A 26,755-nucleotide genomic window follows, 5' to 3' on the forward strand; every position below is an offset into this window, starting at 1 on the left:
TGTAAACCAGAGCATTTCCCTGAAATGGCGTGTCTTATGTCTTTACAAATCATAACAAAAGACCAGGATCTTCAATAATGGATGCCGTGTTGACTTTATTACTGCCAATATTTGCAGCAGGATAGGCTGTCTAAGGGCAGATGTCCTTGTATGTTGCTGGAAGCTCATGTGTAAGAGCCAGGTGTTCCAGCGCTGAAACAGGAACATGGTAAACTATTCTTACACATGGAACACAGCTTTAAAGATCATGTGAATTTATGAAGATAAAATTCCATATGGAGGTTTAATTATTATCGATCGATGTAATCTGGCCATGTGATGTAATGTCAGAGAATAGCGATTCCATTGGGAGTAAAAGGCAAATTATTTGAAATGAATTAAATGGATCACTGGTCTGGGTTTTGTACAAAGGCGTCTCGTAGATTCTTGGATATTATCAACGTTACAGCAATACCATATTATGAAGATATTTCGATAGATTTATGCAGTTCGGGATATATGAAAAATCAGAAAAGGCGTTGCTTAAGATGATTTCCGGGTATGTGTGTTTTGCTGGCTATTTGGTTTGCTCTGAAACTGACCGCTAGATGGCATCTTTCGATTTATTATACGGTCAGCTTTGCCGTTTTATACATGCTTCAAAATTGCTTTATTATCAACACACCTGCCGTCGATGCGTGCATGCCGGCGTTGTAGTCGCACGCCACCTCGTTCTTCACGTAGTCCATTCTGCTGTCGGTGTAGTCGTCGCCCTGACCTGGGCCGCCCACCATGGCGCCGTACAGGGTGTGTGGGTTAGGGCCTTTGTTAAGCTGGGCGTCCCATCCACATGGCGCCGGCAGCATCGGACAGGAACTGGTTGAAGGAAGCATGGAAAACTTTCATGTAGCAGATAGACACGTCCATATCATAATATAAAATGTCAAAAAATTCCTATAAAATTTCATTTTCAAGAAGTGACCAGCCAGGTGAACAATATTGTTATACGACAACATTTTTATACGTGATGATGAAGTTTGTGATTAATGTGGAAGTTTGTTGCATTCCCAAACCATACATTCATGTTTCAGACATACAGTCACGAGAACAAGTATACATATATACAATGAACACTGAGAATGTACAAACCTCGCTCGGTGATGTGGCTTCACGGGAGGGTTGACACCAAATCCGACAATATAGCTCCTTCCGGTGTCTCCGTAGGCGTAATGCAACTGCGACATCGCCCACTTCCGGTATTCCTCTGTGTGGAGGCCGTTGTCCGCGGCGACGAGGGCGATGAAAGCCGTGTTGGCTGGAAGTGACATGAGTGACTGAATGGTGAGGCTCTTTAAACGGAATTAGTGTATTGATATACCACACCGAATATATTCACGTTTATTCAAACCTTCTGCAATACGACTGTAAATCTAGGTTTCGCTTAAATAAACGCATTTGTGAAACGATAAACCATTTGTAACTGCCCCGCTACGCGAGATAGATATTATGTCTTTTAACTGATCGCTATCTGTGCAACACAGATCATACGAACATGATGTTACAAACAGGCATATCTGAGCGCTCCCCACTGTAGTCTGAACGCCATGCACTTGGGACTGTAGGGGACATCTCCACCGGGAAGCCACATCGTGAACGTGTCCTCGATGTCCTTCTTGTATATGTCCTTCTTGGTCTCCTCATACAGCAGCATCTGAAGGACGAGGACATCGTGTAGGTAAAGGTTTAGGATCATCTGCTGACATGTGTACGCAGAGTGGAGTGAGTGAGTGAATGACAGTCATACTTGTATAATAATTGAGTGAGTTAGTTTTACGCCGCTTTCAGCAAAATTCCAATAATGGCTCATGGCACGATGCACTAGAAATGGACTTTACACTTTGTACCCAAGTGGAGAATCGAACCCGGGTCTTCAGCGTGGCGAGGGAACCACTAGGCTACCCCACCGCCCCTCTCATTTCTTTGAATTTGTATTTCAGAGTATACTAAAACGAGCAACATGCACTGGTGAAAAATATATACACATATTCATTGCATACTGAGAATGTATCCACATGGCGACTGTTATCCATGGAACTAAATATGCCGGTGAAGGTTGATGATAATTTTTAATCATTTCATTCAGATTACATTATCCACACACTGGATGTTATATAATGGACCTGCATTCACCTATGACGGATGTAGAGGATACATTAAGACTGTATACCAGGTTTATATCCACGGAAACGGTAATATACTATTTACACTACCACCCCGTGATATCCATGTACTGTTCGGTTTTAATAATATTATTATTTTTCCTGGATTATCGGCTAATTCTCGACACCTAAATCTAGATGTGACGTACTATCTCTGAATATATTCCTACGAGAAGAAGCAAAAGCAGCACATGTGCATTTCCCTTAGTAAAATAATCCAATCAAACCCTACGTATACGTTCAGTTGAGTATGGCGCCGTGTACGGGGCACACCTTGGTATCCATTCCCCAGTCTACACCGGTGTCAGGACCCGTACTTCGACATGGTTGTGTTTTCCAGCCCGTCAAATTTGCATTGATAATGATAATTCTTGTAAATCTTTAGTGATTTGGGAATACAAAAAGTCTTACATTGTGCTCTAGTATCGTGGTGATATCGGAGGCCAATATTTCTGTCGTAAAACATTGCATACGCCACCGATGGTCCATACTGGAACCTTTATACGTTACGTCATGTACGGGCAGTGCTGAGGGTCAATATGTTAGTATACTGTGTCGCAATTGTACAGTGGACTGATACATTATGATGACGGTTTTATCGCTGTAACTCACGTGTAGAAGCCTGCTGCTGCTGACACACTGGAACTGTAGAAGGCCTGGTGACTTTTACCAAAATCAAACAGTTCCTTAGCATGCTTCAGGAGGATGTCAGAGTAGGCGGGATCTACAATGGCAAGGTCGGGTGTCTTTGATTTGTATTTAGTTCATAGATCAGAACACATGGAAATTGCTAATAGTATTCAGTATCTCTCTAAATATCAAAAGTTTGTTCCTATCTTTCAGCTGGACTTTGATTAATGTATTTAGTTGACAGAACAGAACACACGGAAGTTACTATTCTGAACCTCTAAATTCCAACATGTATCTGCTGGATCCTAGTGGGACCAGTCCAGTATTCACACCCGATAACTCTCGCCATGACAAACAAAGAAATGCGATACAGGAGAAGAGGTACAGACTAGTCTACGGTGCTGCTACTTGCCCTCACTTTTGCTTCCATTATCAAATCCAGGATCCGCTGGTCGCGATTTCGAACACTTCCGTTATGGCCCTGTATGGTCCGTTGTGTGCTGTAGGAGAATGATAACCCCTGCGACCTGTGTACCTTCACGTTTAGTGACACTAAGTTGACATGTTCTAATCTAACTGAATTACTGTTGAAAGTAAAACGCTCCTCACTTCATCAAAGACAAAGATGTAGCAGCACATGCCTCACCTTTGTCCTTAAAGGCTATAGACCCAGCAGCCATAGCGGATGCAGTCTCCATGGCAACGTCCGAGCCTGCTGCTGATGTGTCAATCTTGTAGGCTGGGCGGGACATGGTCATTCGCTCTGGACTTGTCCACGACCCGTGATCCATCCCGCCATTACCAACCTGCATCACATCAGTCCACAAAGTAATGTACCTAGATCTAGGATCAGTCCCCTGACATAACCATGGATGATGCAAGCTATGCTTTACCTCAGATCATTAATTCAGAATGACCCTTATAATATAACCCTTTAAAATACCTAGTAGAAAAACATTTCAGAAAGGTCTTTGAATGGCATTTAGAAGTAATAAGGAGAGGTCGTGCTTTTAAGGAGAGGTCGTTATCGTTGGATTTTACCGACCTGCACCCACAGTTCGTTGGGCTTGGTGTGGCACTTGATGAAGTAGTCCAGCGGCCACTTGATGCACTTGTACATGTCCTCCAGCTGACCTGTTGCATTGTAGGCGTCCCTGTACCTGATGAGACTCCACGTCAGGAGGGTCGTGCTGAACGCCATGGGGAAGTTGAATTTGACGTTATCTCCGGCTGAAACAATGTATAACACAAGAGACGTATTTGCTAGCCTGCAAGCAAGGGAATAAATAGATGCATAACAGTATCTTAATGTCTCTCCATAGTAAACCCCAACAGGACTATTTGCGACAACAGTGGTAGTTTAGATGTATCAGGATTGGTTGGTTGGCTGGTTGGTTGGTTGTTTAACGCCCCACTCAGCAATATTCCAGCGGCGATCCATATGGCGGCGGTCTGTAAATGATCGAGTCTGTACCAGACAATTAAGAATCAACATCATGAGCCTCGATCTACGCAACTGGGATACGATGACGCGTGTCAACACAGTCAGTGAGTCTGACCATCTGATCACGTTAGTCGCCTCTTCGACAAGCATGGGTTACTGAAGACCACTTTTAACCCACACCTTCACGGGTCAGTTGTGTCAGGAATGAAAACAGATAGGACTTCATCGTCGTTCACCTTCATAGGTCACCATTCGGGACAGGTGCTCGTCCAGTCACTTGATCACTTGATATCGACTCCTCGTAGGCGTCATGAAGTCAGTATCCAGCTAAAGACTGATTAGAATGACTTCCCAACTAGAACCAGACATTCTTCATACATGATAAAAGTTGCACATGTCTTTCAAGGCAATGTCATTTGGAACTGCACGCTCAAGAGTACAGGGCTTGACACTGAAGGATTTCACATGGCATTATTGACACACATGTACGAAATATATATTTTCCACACACAGTTTCTGATTTTTTTAGCCCACTGTACTATTCCGCGTATATCACAAGTTTATGAATCACTGTCAATTTATGGACATACCGTCATACCATCCCCCGGTCAGATCTTCTCCTCCAGACCCCTTGTCTCCCAGGGCGGAGTCCCCCCTCCAGGGGATCCTGTTATCAAGGGGAGTTTCCCGGATCTCTGGGCCTCGTAGAACAAGATGGACTTCATCAGGATCTCCCCATAGTTGTACTTGGTTTTCTGAGCTCCTGGAGTTAATCCCAACAAACCACTCTCACTTCGGCTCAATGTAATACGGAATTCCAAAACATAATGAAATGGAGATCTAAAATATAACACATGTTGTATTTGGGATTACGCTTTCTCAGTAAGTAGTATACACAATGGGGATACGGGACCAGGTACCCCCAAGGGCTCAATTTAAAAATTGAGCCCTTGGGAAGTCCCTAATCCCGTAGCCCCATTGTGTATACTACTACTGAGGTGCATCAAAATTTGATGAAAAAAAAATACTGTTTAAATGTATGAAATGGCACTGTAATGTCCTAGATTAGGAGTCTATTTTCAACAGTTTCAGCAAATGCCTCATTGCAGTCAACCCTACTAAAACTGATACCTGAAGTTTCAGTCTGCTATGAAAGCCCTGTTTTTTATCTCACCAACAAAAAATCGGGTTTATTCAATCTCACCTTCAACCAGTGGTACCCTGGGCACTGTCTGATCATCGTTGGTGACGTCGACGAGCACGGCGTATGCTGTAGGGACGCCGCCCCCGCACACCTGCCCGGTCATCCTGACACAGTAGTTGCTGCCGCCGTAGTGGACGCCCTTAGTGTTCTTGTTCACCAACACAGCGTGTTTTGTACAGGACGTCGTGTCGCTGATGAAGTCCCCATCATAGTTCTGAAAGTTTAAGTCAGCCTGTTTAGACAGTACTTATTTCATGGTTAATGTGAGAGTGACACAGAATCGGTGAAATACAAGAACACCTGCAAGTGAGACACTGTCAGATGAAGAATCGTCATGTGGAAAGTCTGGTATAAAACCCACGACCTATAGGATCCTGACTTTCATAATGGCGGTCATCCGCCTTGGTCTGATGAATAAAAAGCAATCGTTCCTTGAGCCAATATATTTTGTTGCTGATATGTAGTAACTGATTATTTCATTTCAGTTTTGTGAATCAAGGTACGCTTTATTCTTTAAGTGATTGACGTAGTACCTTTACATCATTGACATCATTACCATGATATTCCCACTGAACTTAAGATGTTACAATATACTTTGTATAAGATTATTGCATTATTGATGGTGATGGTGATGATGATTTTCAAAGCCCGAAAAATACTGGTGAAGGTTGGTTGCTTTGTTGTTTAACGCCACGCTCAGCAATATTCCAGCTATATGGCGGCGGTATGTAAATAATCGAGTCTGGACCAGACAATGCAGTGATCAACAGCATGAGCATCAATCTACGCAACTGGGATACGATAACATGTGTCAACGAAGACAGCGAGTCTGACCACCCGATCCCGTTAGTCGCCTCTTACGACAAGCATGGGTTACTGAATACCAATTCTAACCAGGACCTTCACGGGTGTGGTGATGGGGGCTTACATTGAGTGACTTTGTCTCCTGACTGAAGTGTATGTCCAGCTCCCAAGCCACTATCTCTTCCTTCAAGTCGAAGCAGAACTCGCCCTCCCACGTGTTGCCATAGTGCTGACTCAGCTTCATCTGAGACGTGATGTTGTGTCGCTTGTGGAGGGGAGTTATTGGCTCTGTGAACACGTTCTGGGAAAGTGAGCACGTTGGACATAACACATATACTTACTTTAGTCACGAAAACAACGTGTGAGGTGCTACCCATAGGGAAGGTCATGCGTTCCCTTTTTGTAAACATCTTTAGTCATTACTTATTTTTCAAGGGCACATTGGAATCGAACCCGGCTCTTCAGCGTGACGAGCGGACGCTTTAACCATTAGGCTACCCCACCGCCCTCAATCAAGAGGGTACACTGGAGCGGGTCTTTCCTTTTCATTGTTTGTGCCGCCCAACAATATACCTATTGATGCATATGCCTTGACCGGGGTATAAGAAGGATGCAGTGACTGTAACAACTCACCAGTGGTGGGTGGCCATGCTGAAATATACATGTATTTCTAGATATTATACGGTCAATAAGAACTTTCTTTTACAGATATAACACGTAAAACCAGTTTGAATTGAAGAATATTACAAAGTTATAACTCTAAAATACATGGTATCATTATTCTGTTCCAAAGCACAAAAATAAAATTGTTGCGATTTCATTTACAGCAAGTGAATTGCTGAAATTAATTGTTGATATGAATTCCAAGGAACCCCTATAATACGTCGTGTCGTATACAAATGTCCACTTCTGGACTTAAGTGTTTTATCGATTTATCCCACGTCCGTATATCTGGAACTGAGATAAACAATAAACAATTTGAAGGAAAACTGATTTGTATGGATAGTCAACTTCTTTATTGCAATGAGTGCGACGTTTCGGTGTAGGTACTAACACCGTTATCAAGCAAGTGATACAACAACTGACGCAAGGAGAATATATACATAGCTGTATAGTGAGTATATACAATTAACAAGGTTTATGTACATTGGATATTAGATAAGTGATTACAGCAGAGGAGGTTGATGTACAGAGTGATTGATTGTGATTAGAGTTGAGTTTATACAATTGATGAGTTGACGTACAATAGTTGTGATTACAAGCACAAAGGAGGGAGCATGGAAGCCAGATGGACAAAGGAGGTTGGGAAGGAATACTGGTGGTGGTCTTTGATTAGGTGGTGATAGGCTGACGAGATGAAATAACCTTGATCTCCAATGTACATCAACCTTGTTAATTGTATATACTCACTATACAGCTATGTATATTATATTCTCCCTGCGTCAGTAGTTGTATCACTTGCTTGATAACGGTGTTAGTACCTACACCGAAACGTCGCACTCATTGCAATAAAGAAGTTGACTATCCATACAAATCAGTTTTCCTTCATCTTCACAACTTCTAAAATGCCTCTCAAAGAAATAAACAATTTGTCTTACTCTCCCCTGGAGCCAGTGTTCTCGTAGTGGTGGGTGTGGTCGGAGAGGCGGTGGTAGTCGTAGTCGTCTGTGTCGTGGTGGGCTCCGGGAGATCTACCGTCAGGTTGACGGTGGGACTGATGTCCCCGCTGCCGTGGCCGAGAAAGTTGATACAGAGACTGTCGCCCTTGTGCTCGTCCCCGTCGAAAGGTTGGTTGACGATGACGAATTCTCGCCCGTCTGATGTTTGAGACTCGATGTCGGCTAACCATATCTAGAGTGAGTGAGTGAGTAAGGTTTATAACCGACTGACCCGTTTTCCGTTATATAGCCGCGTACAAGCGTAACATAAGCTGAGAGACAAGGCCAATGTGTCAGCCTCGAGTAAGTGGGGGGAGGAGTGAGTGTGGTTTACGCCGCTTTAGCCATATCTCCCAGAGCCGTGAAATGGTGCTTTGGTGAACATTCATGCGTCGGGCAACTGCATCGTTAAGACTGGCCAGCTTCAAGCAAACCAATGGCGATATGACGGTTGGCTTCACTTAGGCGTGGTGCATTTTGCGTTCGTCAACAGCCATTCCAAATACACTGAATAATCGACAGACAGCGATCACCCTTTAATACCCATCATTGAGACTATCTGATCCCCAACTTTCACGTGCATTGCATGTGAATTGTGTATTCTGTGATACTTACACGCCGAAATTGAAAATCATGCTGTTAAATAAGGGTATTTTACGGATGGTGCGTTTTGTTAGTGATGTTTCAAAACATAAACACCATAGGACTCATAAACAGAGCAAAACCTTTGTAAAATGAATCACGTGTTTAATTCATTGCTGCTACGAAATTGTTGGCTTCTTGATGCGTTTCTTTTGGGGGTATACATATTGATGCATGCCTTGACCGGGGTATAAGAAGAATAAACAATTTGTCTTACTCTCCCCTGGAGCCAGTGTTCTCGTAGTGGTGGGTGTGGTCGGAGAGGCGGTGGTAGTCGTAGTCGTCTGTGTCGTGGTGGGCTCCGGGAGATCTACCGTCAGGTTGACGGTGGGACTGATGTCCCCGCTGCCGTGGCCGAGAAAGTTGATACAGAGACTGTCGCCCTTGTGCTCGTCCCCGTCGAAAGGTTGGTTGACGATGACGAATTCTCGCCCGTCTGATGTTTGAGACTCGATGTCGGCTAACCATATCTAGAGTGAGTGAGTGGGTAAGGTTTATAACCGACTGACCCGTTTTCCGTTATATAGCCGCGTACAAGCGTAACATAAGTTGAGAGACAAGGCCAATGTGTCAGCTCTCGAGTAAGTGGGGAGTGAGTGAGTGTGGTTTTACGCCGCTTTTAGCTATATTCAAGCAATATCACGACGGGGGACACCAGAAATGGGCTTCACACCTGGTTCCCAGACTAAGAGACGAAGACCATTGTGGCACAAATATGCTTATGACATGCAATAATGATGATTGTGGCGATTTGGTTCCAACGGGCATCACCGGTGAGTGGTGTTACGCCACGCATGCAGTGGCGCCTGTACCCACTGGGCCACCCATATCTACGTAAACCGTTTTGGGATGGAATGCCAATTGCGAAATTCCTCAATGTGTTTCATCTGGCATTCGAGGAAATATGTGGGAAGTGATCACTATACTCATGAATTGGACAGGTAACAGACAGAAACACCATGGTTTGGTTACACCAGTAAAAAGACAACGTAGAAGTTGTTTGTATTCGCGACTATTTTGTTCAAATGCCCCTATTCAGAGAGAAACAGACATGAAGCTGTTCACCCTCTTCATACCTCGAGTTTTGTAACCGGTTCGCTGAACTGCATGTGTGCCTTCCAGGAAGTGACGTCAACAGAGAATGGGATACAAAATTTCCCCTCGAATCCGCCCTCCCAGTGGTTGCCCATGGTAACAGGAACTACCTCGGCCGTGGCGGGGCCCGCACACAGTCCCAGCAGGAAGACCAATAATATCTGGAAGATACAGCAGTGGTGACCAAGGAAACATCAAGTCCCATCATCTAATGTCCTTTGGTTATAACGGGGATCGAACTACCGACTTGATGCTGTCTGGGCAGGCGCTCTATCCATGGGACGGATTTTACAACTAACGTGAAGGAATGTGTTGTTTATGTTTTATACAGCAATATTCCAACAAGATGGTAGCTGATAGTAATACCACGGTACATAATCAGTCACATTGTGACCAACCAATCCTCATCCAGCACACATACGAGGATCGGGTTCACGAAACCTGTTCTTACTGAGAATACTATGGGGCGTTTTATGACAAAGATTGAAACAGAAAATTACATCTATGATTCAACATTTAAGGTAGGCTATAGGTATGTCTCAGGACAGGTAACGATGTGTTATTATGAAAGAAAAAAAATATGTTTGCGTGTATGTCACTGAACAAATCATAAATATATGAATGCTACATGAAAGAAAAAATATGTTTGCGTATATGACACTGAACAAATTGTAAATATATGAATGCTACATGAAAGAAAAAATATGTTTGCGTGTATGTCACTGAACAAATTGTAAATATATGAATGCTACATGAAAGAAAAAATATGTTTGCGTGTATGTCACTGAACAAATTGTAAATATATGAATGCTACATGAAAGAAAAAATATGTTTGCGTGTATGTCACTGAACAAATTGTAAATATATGAATGCTACATGAAAGAAAGAAAAAATATGTTTGCGTGTATGTCACTGAACAAGTTGTAAATATATGAATGCTACATGAAAGAAAAAAAAAATATGTTTGCGTGTATGTCACTGAACAAATTGTAAATATATGAATGCTACATGAAATGCTACAAAAAAAATATGTTTGCGTGTATGTCACTGAACAAATTGTAAATATATGAATGCTACATGAAAGAAAAAATATGTTTGCGTGTATGTCACTGAACAAATTGTAAATATATGAATGCTACATGAAAGAAAAATATGTTTGCGTGTATGTCACTGAACAAGTTGTAAATATATGAATGCTACATGAAAGAAAAAATATGTTTGCGTGTATGTCACTGAACAAGTTGTAAATATATGAATGCTACATGAAAGAAAAAATATGTTTGCGTATATGTCACTGAACAAATTGTAAATATATGAATGCTACATGAAAGAAAAAATATGTTTGCGTGTATGTCACTGAACAAATTGTAAATATATGAATGCTACATGAAAGAAAAAATATGTTTGCGTGTATGTCACTGAACAAGTTGTAAATATATGAATGCTACATGAAAGAAAAAATATGTTTGCGTGTATGTCACTGAACAAGTTGTAAATATATGAATGCTACATGAAAGAAAAAATATGTTTGAGTATATATCACTGAACAAGTTGTAAATATATGAATGCTACATGAAAGAAAAAATATGTTTGAGTATATATCACTGAACAAGTTGTAAATATATGAATGCTACAGTTACCTGCATGCTGCCAGGTGCTAGATACATGTAGGGATCGCAGCGCCCTGATCAGAAATCGACAGTGACCTTGATAGATACTGTACCAGACAGGTGGGAACTTGACTTCTGTTCATAAACAGTACAAAGATAACATTTTTGCTTGTTCACAGAGTTTTCTATTTTTGCTGTTTTTCATCTGATAATGAATTGTATGAAGATTATTTGCATAACCTACGTGCCAAACATTCCCCTGAAACTATGCTTTTGGTAAACAAGAGCAAGAAAACATTTCCGTTATCGCAAAAAATATTTCTACCAACAGCAGACAATTGTACGACTCCTTTTGTGTGTTTAGGAATGTGTACTAAATGTGATAAGAAACAATTAAGTCGACCTGTAGGAGTGTGAGTGAGTGAGTTTATTCTTACGCCGCTTTTAGCAAATTTCCAGCACTATCACGGCGGGGGACACCAGAAATGAGCTTCACATATTGTACCCATGTGGGGAATCGAACCCGGATCTTTGACTTGACGAGCGGACGCTTTAACCACTGGGCTACCCCACCGCCCCGACCTGTAGGAGGTCACAGGTATATCTTAAGGCAATATGTGAACGTATGTTATGCACTCGTGTGGATTTGGAACCGGATAAGAGCAGGTTGCTGCGACAAGTGCTTGTCGGACTTCGTGGATCGGGGGTAAAGCACGGAGGCTGTGTTGCTACCTGAAGGTTTTCATCTCTCATGACATCAACTACTGGTATGCCGGGAAGGCCAGCGACAGGTTGCTGCGATATATGTACAACAGACGTTATAAAACAGAGTGTCTCTATAAGACAAAGTGTTAAAGACCAGCTAACCATGGGTTCGAATCCCGGATGTGCCGGTTGTAATATGATAGTCTGTCTCTACCTGAAATAGATGTGAGATGCATCAAATTGGGCATTCGAACTAAATACGCTGTGGAATGCATGACAGACTTTTGGAATACCATATAACCCTCATAGTATCCGGTTTGTGTCTGGGTATAAGCCAGGTAGTTACAATGGTTTTGCTGTGTATCTGAATATATCAGATACCAGCCACGTCGCTCACTCAGATCCAAACAGGGATTTCAACTACAAGTACCAACATCACGCACAAAGACCTTTGGCGGAAAGAGCCTTTGAACATGCCGGACCATGCTTGTGGAATGAACTGCCATTCCTTATCAAATCCCGGACCACTCTCACTGGATTCAAATCAAAACTCAAGACGGACTTTTACAACTTAGCTCTGGATCAGTGAAATCTTTTTCTCAGACACAACAGCGCTTTTGAGCAGCATTTCCTGGATATCAGCTCTTTACTAGTTTTAGGATAGATAGATAGATAGATAGATAGATAGATAGATAGATAGATAGATAGATAGATAGATAGATAGATAGATAGATAGATAGATAGATAGATAGACATAACTTACACAACTCACTCACTAATACAAAGTATTATGGTCTACCGGGTAGGTGAACGGGAGATGTAAGGTGTTTGTAGCTTTTAATAACACTTTCGAATCCCATGGGTACACCCTTTGAGAACTTGGCTGTGATTAGGGTGAAACCCGCCCTCGAGTATCCAGTGTAATATATACAGACGTTAACACGCGAGTATGTTTTGGGTTTGGGTGAATTTATGTATTGGGAGTAAACACAATGCATTTACTCGCCACTGCTCGCGAAACACAGTGTTTTAAAATGTCTGTGAAATAGGAACGAAGAAGGAATTTATTAAGTCTTGTGTGATAACGTCTTTTTCAGATAATATCAACACATAATTGTGGAGTTTCTCATCTCTCACAAGCGGTACCTGAACAGCTTCGTGTTAGTCAGAGAGACAACAGTCAGTATAGTTCCTACTGAAACCTGTTTTGCAGTATTGGTGTAACAGACAGGCAGGCATTATACAGGCAGAATAATAAGTGCCTACACACACAACATAGGCCCCCAATGCGGGTCAGAAAATCGATGAACTATCCACACACCCTACTATATAATATGTAAAAGGTTCATCACAGAAATACGGTGACATGATCGAAAACCGGAGAATTACGCACACGTCAATGAATATATCGTAGTTTAAAGGTCTCACAAGTATCAAAAGCTTTTCTTCATATCTCCGATTTGTGTAGGGGGCATATACATGCGCTTTCCGTAGGAATGCATTGGATGGTTTTTATTAAATCGCCAAAGACCGAGTTGCTGTGCCGGAAGTATACAAAACTAGGTCGTCAGCGCATGACTTCACTACCTCCGGCGATCTGATTGGCTAACACCTTGCACTGAATGAATGGATTATTATGTGTTTCTTTAAAATATATTTTTATTCGTTTTTAAAATTATTCTTACCAGGATAAAACATCAGACCGTGACAACTTGGATGAAGGACGTTTGAGTTTCCCTCTCATTTTTGCACGTGCATTTGTTGTCATTTTATTAACCAATTTGATTGCGCTGACGACCTAGTTTTGTATACTTCAGGCACAGCAACTCGGTCTATGGCGATTTGATAAAAACCAACAAATGCATCCCCACGAGAAGCACACATGTGTATATGCCTCCTACACACATCAGAGATATAGAGAAAAGCTTTTCATACTTGTGAGACCTTTAAACTACGATATGTCGATTGATATGTGCGTAATCGTCCGGTTTTCGATGTCACCGTATTTCTGTGATGAACCTTTACATATTATACAGTAAAGGATGTGGATACTAAACCGGGGCCTAGTTTATCGATTTTCGGACCCGCAGTGGGGCCTATGACTGTAACCTAGACTATAATACGTCACGTTTCTTTTGAGTCTGCGTGGCCACAGGAAATCTACAAGCACAGATATGCAGGTGTTTCGAAACGTGTATTTCCAAAGTTTATTTCACAATGATTCAGTTGGAACTAGTCATCAGTGTTTAATCGACTATGTTTTTTTAAGATCAAGACAGTTATTTCAATAGTTTCCCTGTATTCCCGATGTCAAATTCCGACTCGATCGCAGACATGTTTGTAAATGCTGAAATTAGTAATAACATGACATTCCATGTTTGGTTATATCCTTGCTAGAAACCTACTGTTGTATTATAAGGCTCTCTTCGGGTTTTACTCTGGGTATATGCACCACCATAGCGATTTCCAAACGTCCGTATCACATCTCTAAAACCTCGCACTGGTGAAGGAGGCACTTGAACTGACGGCTTTGTGCCATGAGAATCATACTCTAAATGGTAAATAGTTACAGTGTATTTATGTAGACATAACTCACTGGATAACACAAACATGATATTGCTTAAAATACTTTTAAGAATACGAAACTTAAAATAAACTCAGCGTGGCTTACACTGTATGACGCGTAATGTCAAGAATTCAAACACGTTAAGGATCCTTGGCACATTGATAACCGACATGTAGATCTGCTGGTACACGAGCTCACACCGTGCACAGTGCATGTCACGCAGACATCAGCCTAACTCCAAATACCAAAGATACACAAAATGACCTTTTTGTTTTGCAGGTTACTGCAATTTCACACTCAACACTCAGTGTTGTGTGAAGTAATTTCTTAAATAGAAATTAAAGAAGCCGGCTAAGAGGAAAACAAATATCTCTGAGTCTTCATTGCTTGTCATTTCCCCCTATCATTAAGTGACTGAACGAGACTCAGTCGTGCCCAGGGCCCCGTTCCTCAAGGCGATCGTAGCGCTAAGTTGATCGTAACTCCTATACTTTATAGACATACGACTGTCGTAGCGCTACGATCGCCTTGAGGAACGGGGCCCAGACTTGTTTCCCATGTTTCCACGTAACAAAGGCCTGCAGCAGCATAAAGTGAAAGCTCTGTAAAACAGATAGAAGAGTTCTTCACAGGTGAACAACGTGTATCTGCACTTTAAACAACAGTGGGCATTCTGGGGGCAAATATTGGTCAACAGTAACCTTTGCTTCTGGAGAGTGTGTTAAGATAATAAAGACAACACACTTTCTGTCGACCATACCTGGTCCAAGGGCTCACTGTCTGTACCCCTACATACAGGCATTTCAAGACAATAGATTTATCTACAAAATGAGACATAGATCATAAAAATCGAACCGTACCTTAGGGAGCTAGGATCTTCGGAATGTCTTGTTTATTGCAGTGTGTACACACGACATGCACCCAAACACGCTGAATCAAGGGCACCCGTCGGCGCTCTAATCGCCATCGTTTACAAGAGACACTGGTACCTAATTCCCTCACTGTGTTTACGCACATTTATTCATTGCAAACAGGCCTGTGTTGTGCCCGTTCTCTATTTACCACTGTTACGACGTAAATTGTAATATAAAACAACCACCTTGCCATTACCCACCCCACACTGAAAAGAGCAGCGATCTAATGGAACATTTTCATTATAGCCAATCAGATCGTTGTTTCTTTCAGTGCGGGAAATGTCATGGCCAAGGTCGTAGAGGAATGTTGTTAAAAGCGGCGTATAGCCAACTCGCTCTGTTATATCGATGAGTAATGTACTGTACCTGTATAAATATATGTATGTACCGACTGAGCCAAGATGTGTTCATTTATGGAAGCATTTAAGACAATCTATCTTCTTTTGCCTTTGTGGAATGAGATCTTTGGCTACACTGTGTATATATGCCTACCGCGTATTTCAATACAAGATCAGTGAAGATCTGATGATTGTTCATCCAAAACAGGGCGTTTTTCAGGTTTTTGAATATGTGGCGTCGGTTGGGTCTATCAAATGTTTTGAATGTTCAAATGCATAATTTCACTGAACTCTGGATCATTGCTATAGTATACAACCACCGACTGGTCACATTCTTACCCTTTGTTTGCCTTTCAATGACTGACTGAGTTTGGTTTTACGCCGCTTTAGCAATATTCCAGCAACATCACGGCGGGGGAAACCAGAAATGGGCTTCACACATTGTACCCATGTGGGGATTCAAACCCGGGTCTTCGGCGTGACGAGCCAACGCTTTAACCACTAGGCTACCCCACCGCCCCAGTTTGCCTTTCAAGTGCAATGGGGTATGTTTGTGCAGATAATCGAGACTTCTTGTGCTTGCACTGGTAGGATTTTCTATACTGCCCTCACCAGGTTAGGTCAGCTTGTCAAATAACAGTAAGTGTGTAGTTGGTGGCTGGTCCGGAAAACAAGGGACTACCCCACTAAACATGCCTAATAATATAGGACGATACCTCTGTGAAGGACAAATAACGCTGAACAGAGGACATTTTATTATCATAGACATTACAGAGTGAAATCAGTTATGGGTATCTCAATGTTATGTACAGTCCATCTGTGGGCGATCACTGAGGACAGACGGGCTGCAGGGGGTTGGGAAACTGGGAAACAACGGCCAGATGTTGAAGACCTGAAATATGAAAACAATCAAAATGAAATGAAACTTGGACTATTTATATCTTGTCGTTTTTGTTTGTTTGTTTGTTTGTTTGTGGTTTAACGGAGGTCTGTAAATAATCGAGTCTGGACCAGACAATCCAGTGATCAACAGTATGAGCATCGATCTACACAATAGGAATACGGTGACATGAGTGAACCAAGTTGGCGAACCTGACCACCCTTTCCCGTTAGTCTCTTCCAAAATATAACATGGGCTGCTTGAGACCAGTTCTAACCCGGATCTTCACAGGTTACCTTGAAGAACTCTCTTGTCTTCCCCGTTATTACACTTCTCTACTCTTTGTCATACGGTGACATGCGGTATGGAAGATTTGACCATGAAACATCGCTAACAATGTCTTATCGACGAACGGGAGTGTTTAGTGTTATGTCCTAGATATTGGACAGACTGGTCAAATAATAAACCTTGTCCTATAAACAGTATCACCTGTACCTTAACTCATGCTTTCTCATTTCTATGAGTCCAAATTATAAAGGAATATTAACTTTGCCAACTACATATGTGAACTAAACTAAGTACAGTGTATGTATTATCTAAGTTTCAACATAATGTATCTGAGGGTCGGATGAATGTAATCCCTGCTAAAACTTGAATCGCTTACAGTTGGTATTGCCGATCAACACTGTTCACTGAATACGATGACTCACTGACTGACTGAGTTAGGTTTTACACCGCTTTTAGCAATATTCCAGCAACATCACGGCGGGGGACACCGGAAATGGGCTTCACACGTCGTAACCATCTGGGAATTCGAACCCGGATCTTCGGCGTGACGAGCCAACGCTTTAACCATTAGGCTACCCCACCGCCCCTTGAATACGATGAACACACTGTATACCCCATCTGAGATATCTCTAGCTGCAAGAGGCTATCGTAGATTCCGGTTGTATCCTAGATCAAACTGCCTTTGTTAATTAGTAACGGCCCTGGGATTTCAGTGAAAGGTGGGGAAAAGACTTAAATCCCAAAATCAAAATGTAAAATCGCAACATCGGAGAGAATTTAATTCCCCGTATTCTGACATTGTTTAAACCCCTTTTTGCTCAGAAGCAAGGCTATTTTATTTTGAATTTCAGTCCTATCAGTTCAACGTACCAGCTACGCTGGATTGCAGCCCGGCGTTGTAGTCGCAGGTAACTTCGTTCCTCACGTTGTCGTCCCTGTCGTCAGTGTAGGTGTCGTTCTGGTCGGGCCCGCCAACCATGGCGCCATATAGGATTTGTGGGTTGGGACCTTTGTATTTCTCCATATCCCAGGAACAGGGTGCCGGAAGCAGTGGACACGAACTGCGCATGACAGGATATCAACTGTTCAGCTCACAGCAATTTAGTCTTGTGGCAGGGCTGTCTAACTGAGCACTTACGTATGTTTCAACGTACTTGTGACGCACGCATTGTGTCCAGCCAATTCCAGATCTTGAAACATACGAGTTGTTTATCAGTGTGATGGTGTATATCTACTGCGTAAATGTAAAATAATAACATTCCTACCTTGCCCGGTGATGAAGTCTCTGTGGAGGGTTCTTACCAAACCCTGCTATAAAACTCCTTCCGGTGTCTCCCAGAATGTAGTGGATCTGACCTATCGCCCACTGACGGTACTGGGAAGTGTTGATACCTTCATCTGCTGCCACCAGGGCCAGATAGGCCATGTTAGCTGAAGGAGGACACAAGCAGTACATTCGGATGTTGTTAAATGTTGACAAATTTGAACTTCAAAGTATGTATTCCACACAGACTGTTTCATATTTTCGCCATTGAACATGAGTAAGTGAGTTTAGTTTTACGCCGCTTTTCGCAATATTCCAGTAATATCATGGCAGGGGACACCACATTGTACGCATGTGGGGAATCGAACCCGGATCTTCGGGGTGACGAGCGAACGTTTTAACCACTAGGCTACCCTACCGCCTCCATTGAACATGAAATAAGAGCATGTAATTCCAATTGGAAATATTTATCTCATTACCATTGAAATACATAGATTATAAGGGCATCATTCACATCTATAAGTAGTGACTTAATCATCTATTTTTATTCAAATGTATGAAAATGCAAAAGAATAATGGTAAATACATGCACGGTTCGATTGTTTACATATGCCAAAATTGCATTTCTTCCAGAAACAAGCGAAACTACCAGGATGACAATATGCAACTGCATCTTGATATCCTCTTGTTCCATAATTCAAAATCCAAACTTTACCCGATGGGATTATTATCTTACTTTCAAATTTACGGCGTTGTATGGCGCAAGTTGTTTTAACTAATAAATATATCAAATAAAAATAGTTTTGCCATACACTCGAAACCATACGTTTCATAAAATGAAACCCAGTTCCTGTTAATTCAAAAAACCCTTGTCCGAAACATTACTTTTTAATTTTCTTTTCGGAAATGTGTTCATTTATCTTGATTAATCTCCGGATTAATTAAGTTTCATGCTACTGTGTACGGCAACCTGCCTGCATATCGAAGGGAGCCCCACTTTAACCTGAAGGCCAGGCATTTTGGCGTGTATGTCACAGAGCCCCCAGGTAGCCAGGTATTGAAGGTGGAGACGATGTCCTGCTGATAGATGCTCTTCTTGGTAGCCTCGTATAGCAGGATCTGCAGGTAAGTTGGTGGGTATTAACATATCTGCATGACATCCCTAGGCTGACAAATGCACACAGGTGTCGCAATGGATCGTCACTGTTTAGTTACGGTGATATATTGTACATGTATTAACGCAATTTATTTGGGGACATTTGTACTTCCATCTCATGCATTCCGTATGATTTGACTTCTCTTTACTTGTCAGGTGTATAAGAAACGCCTTTTCAGGGGCGGATCCACCACCCCACAGAAACCCACCCCACCGACAACTCCTCTCCCCCAAGAAAATGTTCCCCGAGAAGCATTTACCCCTAACCTTTGGACTTCATGATTAAAGTGTACCCCACTTCTCCCAAATCCCGGATCCGTCCCTGCTTTTAACACGTTTAAGGTAAACACCTAGTGGATCTAGTAGTGTTGAGATTACATGGTTTTTATGTAGTGTTTTCAATGCGTACATTTCACACGCAGGCTTACACTTTCAAACTTACATTAGCACCAGCATTCTTTTCATCCCACGAGAATCCCCACGCCACCCCTGGCATGTGGTGTTGTTCTGCGACAGTCAGGTACTGGTTATCTCCCGTGGCCTTGAACAACCAGATGGCGCCCCAACTGTTCTCATCAGCGAACCCATATGATCTACAAAATTCAATGACTATTGATACCATCGAATGCCAATGACTTCAGTGGAATCAGGGAAGTGGTTTGCAAAATGGAGGTTTTGAACTAGGGAAGTCCTAGAGAGAGTGAATATGGTTTTACGCCGCTTTTAGTAATATTCCAGCAATATCACGGCGGGGACATCAGAAATGGGCTTCACACAGGAAAGTCAGAGAGATGTCCGTGTTTGTAACTCACTTGTAGAAGTCGGAGACGTCCGGCACACTGTCACTGTACTTCCCTTGGTGAGCCATGGCGTACGTGTATAACTGCTTGGCATGGGTCAGCAGCGTGGTGGAATACCCAGGGTCTGGAATTAATAAAAACATCACAAATGCTGTATTCTTAGATCGGTATGGTTATCTGGAGAAGGCGTGAGTGTGATCTGTATCTAACACTGGCTTATAAATTTATTCACAGCTCGTCATCTGATATGAGAAAAAAGGTCTTGGGTTAGAAATGATGTATAACCCTTGTGATAGAATCTTTGCACTGGCAGCAAATTGAATTCAGTTGTTCGAGTTGAATTCAAAGTTCTATGCACAGTCTTTAACTGTCTCACCAACCTTCCCATCTCTTTCACCTTGTTCACCACCCCTAGAGGGCAGAAAGTGTACCTTACCTTTCTGTTTAAATGCAATGGAACCAGCAGCCATTGCTGCTGCAACTTCCATGGCAATATCAGACCCGTGATTATCAGCATCTATCTTGAAGGTGGGCCTGTTCTGATTCATACGTTCTGGGCTCGTCCACGTTGAGTGTTCATAAGCACCGTCTCCTGTCTGTAATACAGCAGCCCGGTTATATTGGTAGACATGAATATGTATATGAGGCAAAGCCCAAACGCTTCCACATAAATGAACATAGCTGTAAGAAGTAATTTAAACAGACTGGGGCGATTCTGAGCAGGATCTCGGCAGCTGTATGACAAACTTCAGAAAGCATAATTGCAATACCCAATCAACCACAATCCATACTTGTCGCCTGACGAGAGAAACAAGTGACCACTGGTTTGACACAAGTCAACGTATCCCAACTGCGTTGATCGTTGCTAATGCTGTTGATCACAGGGTTGTCTGGTCCCGAATCGATTATGTACAGATCGCCGTCATATAGCTGGAATATTGACGAGTGCGGAGTAAAACAAACAACAAACTATAAACCACAAGGTGATTGGACTACTCGTTCCCCAGTACATGTACATAGTGCCCAGTCCACTGCCACAAATAACACTGTTAACGGATCAGGTTTGGGTAACAAACGTAGAACACGTCTGCGGATTGTTTTACCAGTCAATGGTCACTTGTTCCTTATTGGCTTCAGTTATAGTCTGAGACAATGCGGTTAGATATATGTTGTTCCCGCCATTAACCTGATATGGAAACAGATATGGTCATGTCCTCATACCTGAACGTACAGTTCGTTGGGATTGGTGTGACACTTGATGAAGTAGTCCAGAGGCCACTTGATACATTCATACATCTTGTCCAGTTGACCCGTCTTCTCGTAGGCGTCCTTGTACCTGATGAGACCCCACGTCAGGAGGGTCGTGCTGAACGCCATGGGGAAGTTAAATTTTGTATTACCTCCGGCTGACAAATATACAAAGGTAGACGTTGTATGTTTAATATAAATCTACCAAGATCTTCATTTGAAACTCATCCACTACATACCTACTCCCCTGCCAGTCTCCCCAGCCTCGTCCACTACAAATTATTGTTCTTCCTTTCCCCACTCACCATACCAATCTCTTGTCCATGTACACACTTATAGTCTGTGTTTTACCTGTCTATATTTCAATGAGACCACCCTCCACACCGCCCACCGCTCTTAAATGTACTTCATGGTTCCCTTTCCTTGTCCTCCTCCGGATCCTACTCCACCTCTGCCTCGTCGTTCACCACCCATTAGCCATAACGTATCCGCTCCCACCCTATACCCTGTAAGACATATCCTCACCCCGTCCACAGCTCCTCCGTGTATCTCATCCATCAGTCCATCCTTCAACACTTCCACAAGTAGAGTCATTCACTCATACGCAAGCCACCCTGCTCACATCCTTACAACTAACCCCTCATGGAACTCAATCTTAAATGAAACATACAACTTTGTGGATAACTTCTTGTTTATTGCACAGAGCGACGTTTCGATGTGGATTCTTACACCGTTATCAAGCTAAAAGTAAGAATCTACTTCGAAACGTCGCTCTGTGCAATAAACAAGAAGTTGTCATCCATAAAGTTGTATGTTTCATTTTTGACACACCAACTTCTCGAATGCCGATCAAACGAACTAAGTCATACCACGACATTGTGTAACCGTCTCTCCCAACACATACCCAAACTCACACTTGCTCACTAAAGAGTACAGTCGCCTTCATCCCAAATACCCTCTTGTACAGAGCTTCCCCCTGTTAGCACTTAGGAGATGTCCATCATTTGGCTCATCTCCCTCCTCTCCCCCTGCCCTCTCCCGCTCCCCCTTAGTCCTCATTCTCTATATCTGTACAATTCTACACGCAGTGCCATCCACCCAGTGTTCTCCATGACACCCTCTCCCTTCTCTGGTCAGTCCAACTCACCGTCATACCATCCCCCAGTGAGATCCTCCCCGTTTACCCCCTTGTCGTTGAGGGCGGAGTCCCCCCTCCAGGGGATCCTGTTGTCAGGGGGGAGTTTCCCGGATCTCTGAGCCTCGTAGAACAAGATGGACTTCATCAGGACCTCACCGTAGTTGTACTTGGTTGCCTGGCCACCTTGAGATCAATAGTTATTTAACATTTCCACATGGAGTTTCTAAAGTGGCTGTTAATACAAGTAAGGCAAACAAAACTCGCGTATTGTTAACTTCCGGGTAGATATCATTCCGCTAGATATCAAAAGCGAGCTGGAACGATGTGTGTGTGTGTGTGTGTGTGTGTGCGCGCGCGTGCGTGCGTGTGTATGCGTGCGCGCGTCCGTGTGTGTGTGTGTGTGTGTGTGTGTGTGTGTGTGTGCGCGTGTGTGTGTGCGCGCGTATGTGTGTGAGGGGAGAGGCGCGAGCCTCTGTGTCTCTGTGTGTGTGTGTGTGTGTGTGTGTGTGTGTGTGTGTGTGTGTGTGTGTGTGTGTGTGTGTATGTGTCAGTGTGTGTCAGGGTCGGTGGTGGTTGAGGTGTGTGTGTGTCAGGGTGGTGGTGGTGGTGGGTGTGTGTGTGTGTGATGGGAGAGGCGCGGAGGTGAGTGAGTGTGTGTGTGTGTGTGTGTGTGTGTGTGTGTGTGTGTGTGTGTGTGTGTGTGTCAGGGGTGGTAGTGGTGGGTGGGTGGGTGTGAGAGATGGAGAGGCGTGTGTGTGTGTGTGTGTGTGTGGGGGTGGTGGTGTTGGAGGTGTGTGTGTGTGTGTGTGTGTGTGTGAGATGGGAGAGGCGTGTCTGTGTGTGTGATGGGACAGGCGAGTGTGTGTGTGTGTGTGTGTGTGTGTGTGTGTGTGTGTGTGTGTGTGTGTGTGTGTGTGTGTGTGTGACGAGTGTGTGTGTGTCAGGGGTGGTGGTGGAGGTGTGTGTGTGGTGTGTGGGTGGGTGGGTGTGAGATAGTGAGATATGTGAGAGGCGCGAGTGTGTGTGTGTGTGTCAGGAGTGGTGGTGGTGGAGGGGGGTGTGTGTGGGTGTGTGTGAGTGATGGGAGAGGTGTGTGTGTCAGGGGTGGTGGTGGAGGTGTGTGTGTGTGTGTGTGTGGGTGTGTGGGTGGGGGACAGGATATGCTCATGGTTTCCTAGTTCACCTAGTATAATCAGTATCTGATTCTGATTATGACAAAGTCAGACTCTTGCGGTGGGCTCTGTTTTTGAAAATGGCTCTTGTCACTCTTTATTTGACTGATCTTAAGTATACCAATGAATCTAGGACGTTCACCTTGTTACAGGCGTCCGATGAGTTCAGTGTTCCAGTACAAACTACAGGATACTTATGTTAGAGTTTGGAATGAACATTTGACACAGATGAATCTATATTGTCAGAGTAGGAGCTGACACATACCTGCACCTGTCGGTGCTGTTGGAACGGCCTGCTGGGCATGGGTGAGATCCCGTAGCACTCCTGTAGCAGTGATAACAGAAGAACTGCACCTGTGAACCTGCATCTTGACACACACATGTTCCCCTGAGTAGTGGACGCCGTTGGGGGGCTTGTTGACCATCTTCACTTGTGTAAAGCAGGCACCAGTAGAGGGAGAGATGATATCACCATCAAATTCCTGACAATTCAAAACGCCACATAGTTATCAATAAAACACAAGTTCCAGTGTTTAAGGAAGCGTAAAGGTTCAATATATAGATCATAACATGGCAAAAGCATAGCACATCATATCTTATGAAGTAAATCCTCTGATTGCCAAACATGTCGAGAGTTATGTAATCAGGCCTTTGATGGTGAAACTTTCATTACGAACCTTCGCTTACCAAAACTTGTCTTTACGTCAAATTAGAAACTTTACACTAGATATTGTCCGTAATATAGGAACCACTACCTTGACTCAGAAACATGTTTTGCTGTTTACAACCACACTGGTTGTTTGTCATCATAAACAGGCGTGTGGCGTTATGGACGCATCATTGGTTCGTCCGTCACAAATTTGATCATTATTGCTAAGGACAGTAATAAACGATATTTCAGCTTAATGAAGGCGGCCTGCAAATATTCTGTACCGGACATTCCCAGGATTGGTATTAGAGAGTGTATCACAGAGAACTGCAAGGTTTATGTGATGAGTTGTCAAAGGCCCATAGCCAACTTACAACAGTATTCTTTTTAGAATAAGCGTTGACATATGTCTGAGCAAGAATAAGTCCAGCTCGTAGGTCCGAAAGAGGTTCAGTTGGAATTTAGAAATACCTTTCTTGATTATATATTATATACTGAATTCTTATTAATGTTTTTTTATCAAACCTAAAACTATTTCGTCTTTCTTATGTAGCAGGGCGTGGTGTCATCCCATAGATGACATTCTCACCTTGTCAGTTTGCTGACATAGTAACCTCTTTGGTCATGTGGACAAGATGTCCGACTTCGGATCAGAAGGTTCATAGTTCGAATCCCAGCACGTGACTTGGAAAGTTATGGCCGCTACACTTACACTAAGATCCTTTACCGGTGTGCTGAAAGTCACATCAAGTTCCCAGCCCAGGATGTCGGCTTGTAGGTCGAAACAGAATGATCCGAGCAATGTCTGTCCCTGCTGACTCGTCACCTGCATCGTCGTTGTCATGTCGCCGAGGACGCCCCATGCCAACGTTGACAACAACAGTAGTCGCATGGTCTGATCACACGGGTAATGGGTGGTTAAGGAAGACGTTCTACAATTCTAGATTTATGTTCGTTTGTGTAATTTGTGGTGTGCAGAGTTGCGTCCCTTGTGAGTGCCAGAAACCTATGATCAAGGCTTCTCATCCCACTGATACACGACGGGATAGTTGTCCACGTCGCCGCAATTTCCTGAGTTGCGTTCAGAAATGTTGGATCGCCGTTTATAACCCCGCACCCAGATTATAGGTCTAGGTTTGTCGACACCGTACCCGCTCTCATTGGTGTCACTGAAGTGGCAAATATCTGAGTGAGTGAGTGAGTTTAGTTTTACGCCGCACTCAGCAATATTCCAGCTATATGGCGACGGTCTGTAAATAATCGAGTCTGGACCAGACAATCCAGTCATCAACAGCATGAGCATCGATCTACGCCATTGGGATACGATGACAAGTGTCAACCAAGTCAGCAAACCAGACCACCCGATCCCGTTAGTCGCCTCTTACGACAAGCATGGATTACTGAAGATCAATTCTAACCCGGATCTTCACGGGTCGACAAATATCTGAGACCATCATCACTGCGACAATGTCCCTTCTAGTATTCCATGCTTCCGGCCTTACTCCCCTGCTGACACGTCGTGATACAACAGAATACGGTAACAGCTCAAAACGGCGTTCAACCCAACTCGCCCGGTCTATACCGCATTCCGTAACTGTGAAGACATACCATAGCAATCTAACACGAACATCTATTCAAGAAATGACAATGTCAACAGAAATTACCTTATTTTTATCAAAATGTACTACACTTGTCACTGAGTCTCATAACATACCTTTATGTGTGGCCTGCTATCAGTAAATATAACTGCCAGTCATGGTGTTCCAGATCTTGTCGTGACTGGAACATGGGAGTGTCAAGGTCGCGCCTTTAACATTCATCAGTGTTCTCTGGTAGACATCATGGTATAATCATGTTCGCCTGGAGTCGGTTCATAATTAGATAAAACGCTTTAGACATACATGATCTAATAACAAGACGACTATTAATACACAATGCCATTTAGAAAGTGGCCAAATGTAGCATATGTTATATAGGGGATTACACTTTCTTAGTTAAGTACAGATTCTAGTACTTTTGTTGCTACTGCTGAACGCGATGGCTGAGGGGTTAGATGGCTGACCTTGTGTGCTGGCGATTGAGGTGCGTGGCTCTGATTGACTCGTCCCTACAAAAGTACTACAATATGTACTTTTACTAAGAAAGTGAAAGCCCAAATATAACATATGGTAAAAATGACTATTTTTAAGTAGTTATACCACACTTTCTCAGAAGAAGGTAGCGAATACAGTATTCTTTCACATTACTTCAGTCTATATTGTTTAACAAATTAAAACATTTTATCAAGGCAATGTAACTGACAGTTGAGGCAGAAGCTTTGACAACAAACAGCTTTGTAGATTTCAATGATTA

At 43.0% G+C, this 26,755-nt stretch overlaps 1 protein-coding gene and 1 pseudogene across 2 annotated transcripts; both read right to left on the reverse strand.

Moving 5' to 3' along the window:
• Positions 1-70: 70 nt before the first annotated feature.
• On the reverse strand, positions 71-11,399 carry LOC124267842 (annotated as a pseudogene).
• Positions 11,400-16,546: 5,147 nt separating this feature from the next.
• Positions 16,547-26,178, reverse strand: LOC124267791 (endoglucanase E-4-like). Of its 2 annotated transcripts, none has more exons than XM_046702772.1 (12): positions 26,118-26,178; positions 25,116-25,298; positions 24,020-24,236; positions 22,592-22,765; positions 21,418-21,602; positions 20,633-20,792; positions 20,209-20,320; positions 19,839-19,989; positions 19,215-19,359; positions 18,242-18,407; positions 17,847-18,037; positions 16,547-16,700 (listed from the first exon to the last, which is right to left on the reverse strand). In XM_046702772.1, exons 2-12 carry the CDS (start codon positions 25,293-25,295, stop codon positions 16,636-16,638), a joined length of 1,746 nt encoding a protein of 581 aa, XP_046558728.1. In that variant the 5' UTR covers positions 25,296-25,298; positions 26,118-26,178; the 3' UTR covers positions 16,547-16,635. The 2 variants fall into 2 exon arrangements, with proteins under 2 accessions (XP_046558728.1, XP_046558729.1); XM_046702773.1 differs by having other exon boundaries at positions 26,068-26,129.
• Positions 26,179-26,755: the final 577 nt, after the last annotated feature.

The sequence above is a fragment of the Haliotis rubra genome, unplaced genomic scaffold (genome assembly GCF_003918875.1).
Source record: "Haliotis rubra isolate DU_JTF1 unplaced genomic scaffold, ASM391887v1 Scf134, whole genome shotgun sequence".
In the NCBI taxonomy this organism is placed as follows: domain Eukaryota; kingdom Metazoa; phylum Mollusca; class Gastropoda; order Lepetellida; family Haliotidae; genus Haliotis; species Haliotis rubra.

Bases quoted from the DNA above. Each gene is read 5' to 3' on its own strand.
- LOC124267791 (XM_046702772.1), bottom strand. From the start codon at position 25,295: ATGCGACTACTGTTGTTGTCAACGTTGGCATGGGGCGTCCTCGGCGAC. The intron at 21,603-22,591 runs GTGAGTTGGACT...TATATTTGTCAG, and splicing joins CACTGGGGGATGGTATGACG to CCGGAGGTAATACAAAATTT. The intron at 18,038-18,241 runs GTAGGAATGTTA...TGTCATGCGCAG, and splicing joins AGACTTCATCACCGGGCAAG to TTCGTGTCCACTGCTTCCGG.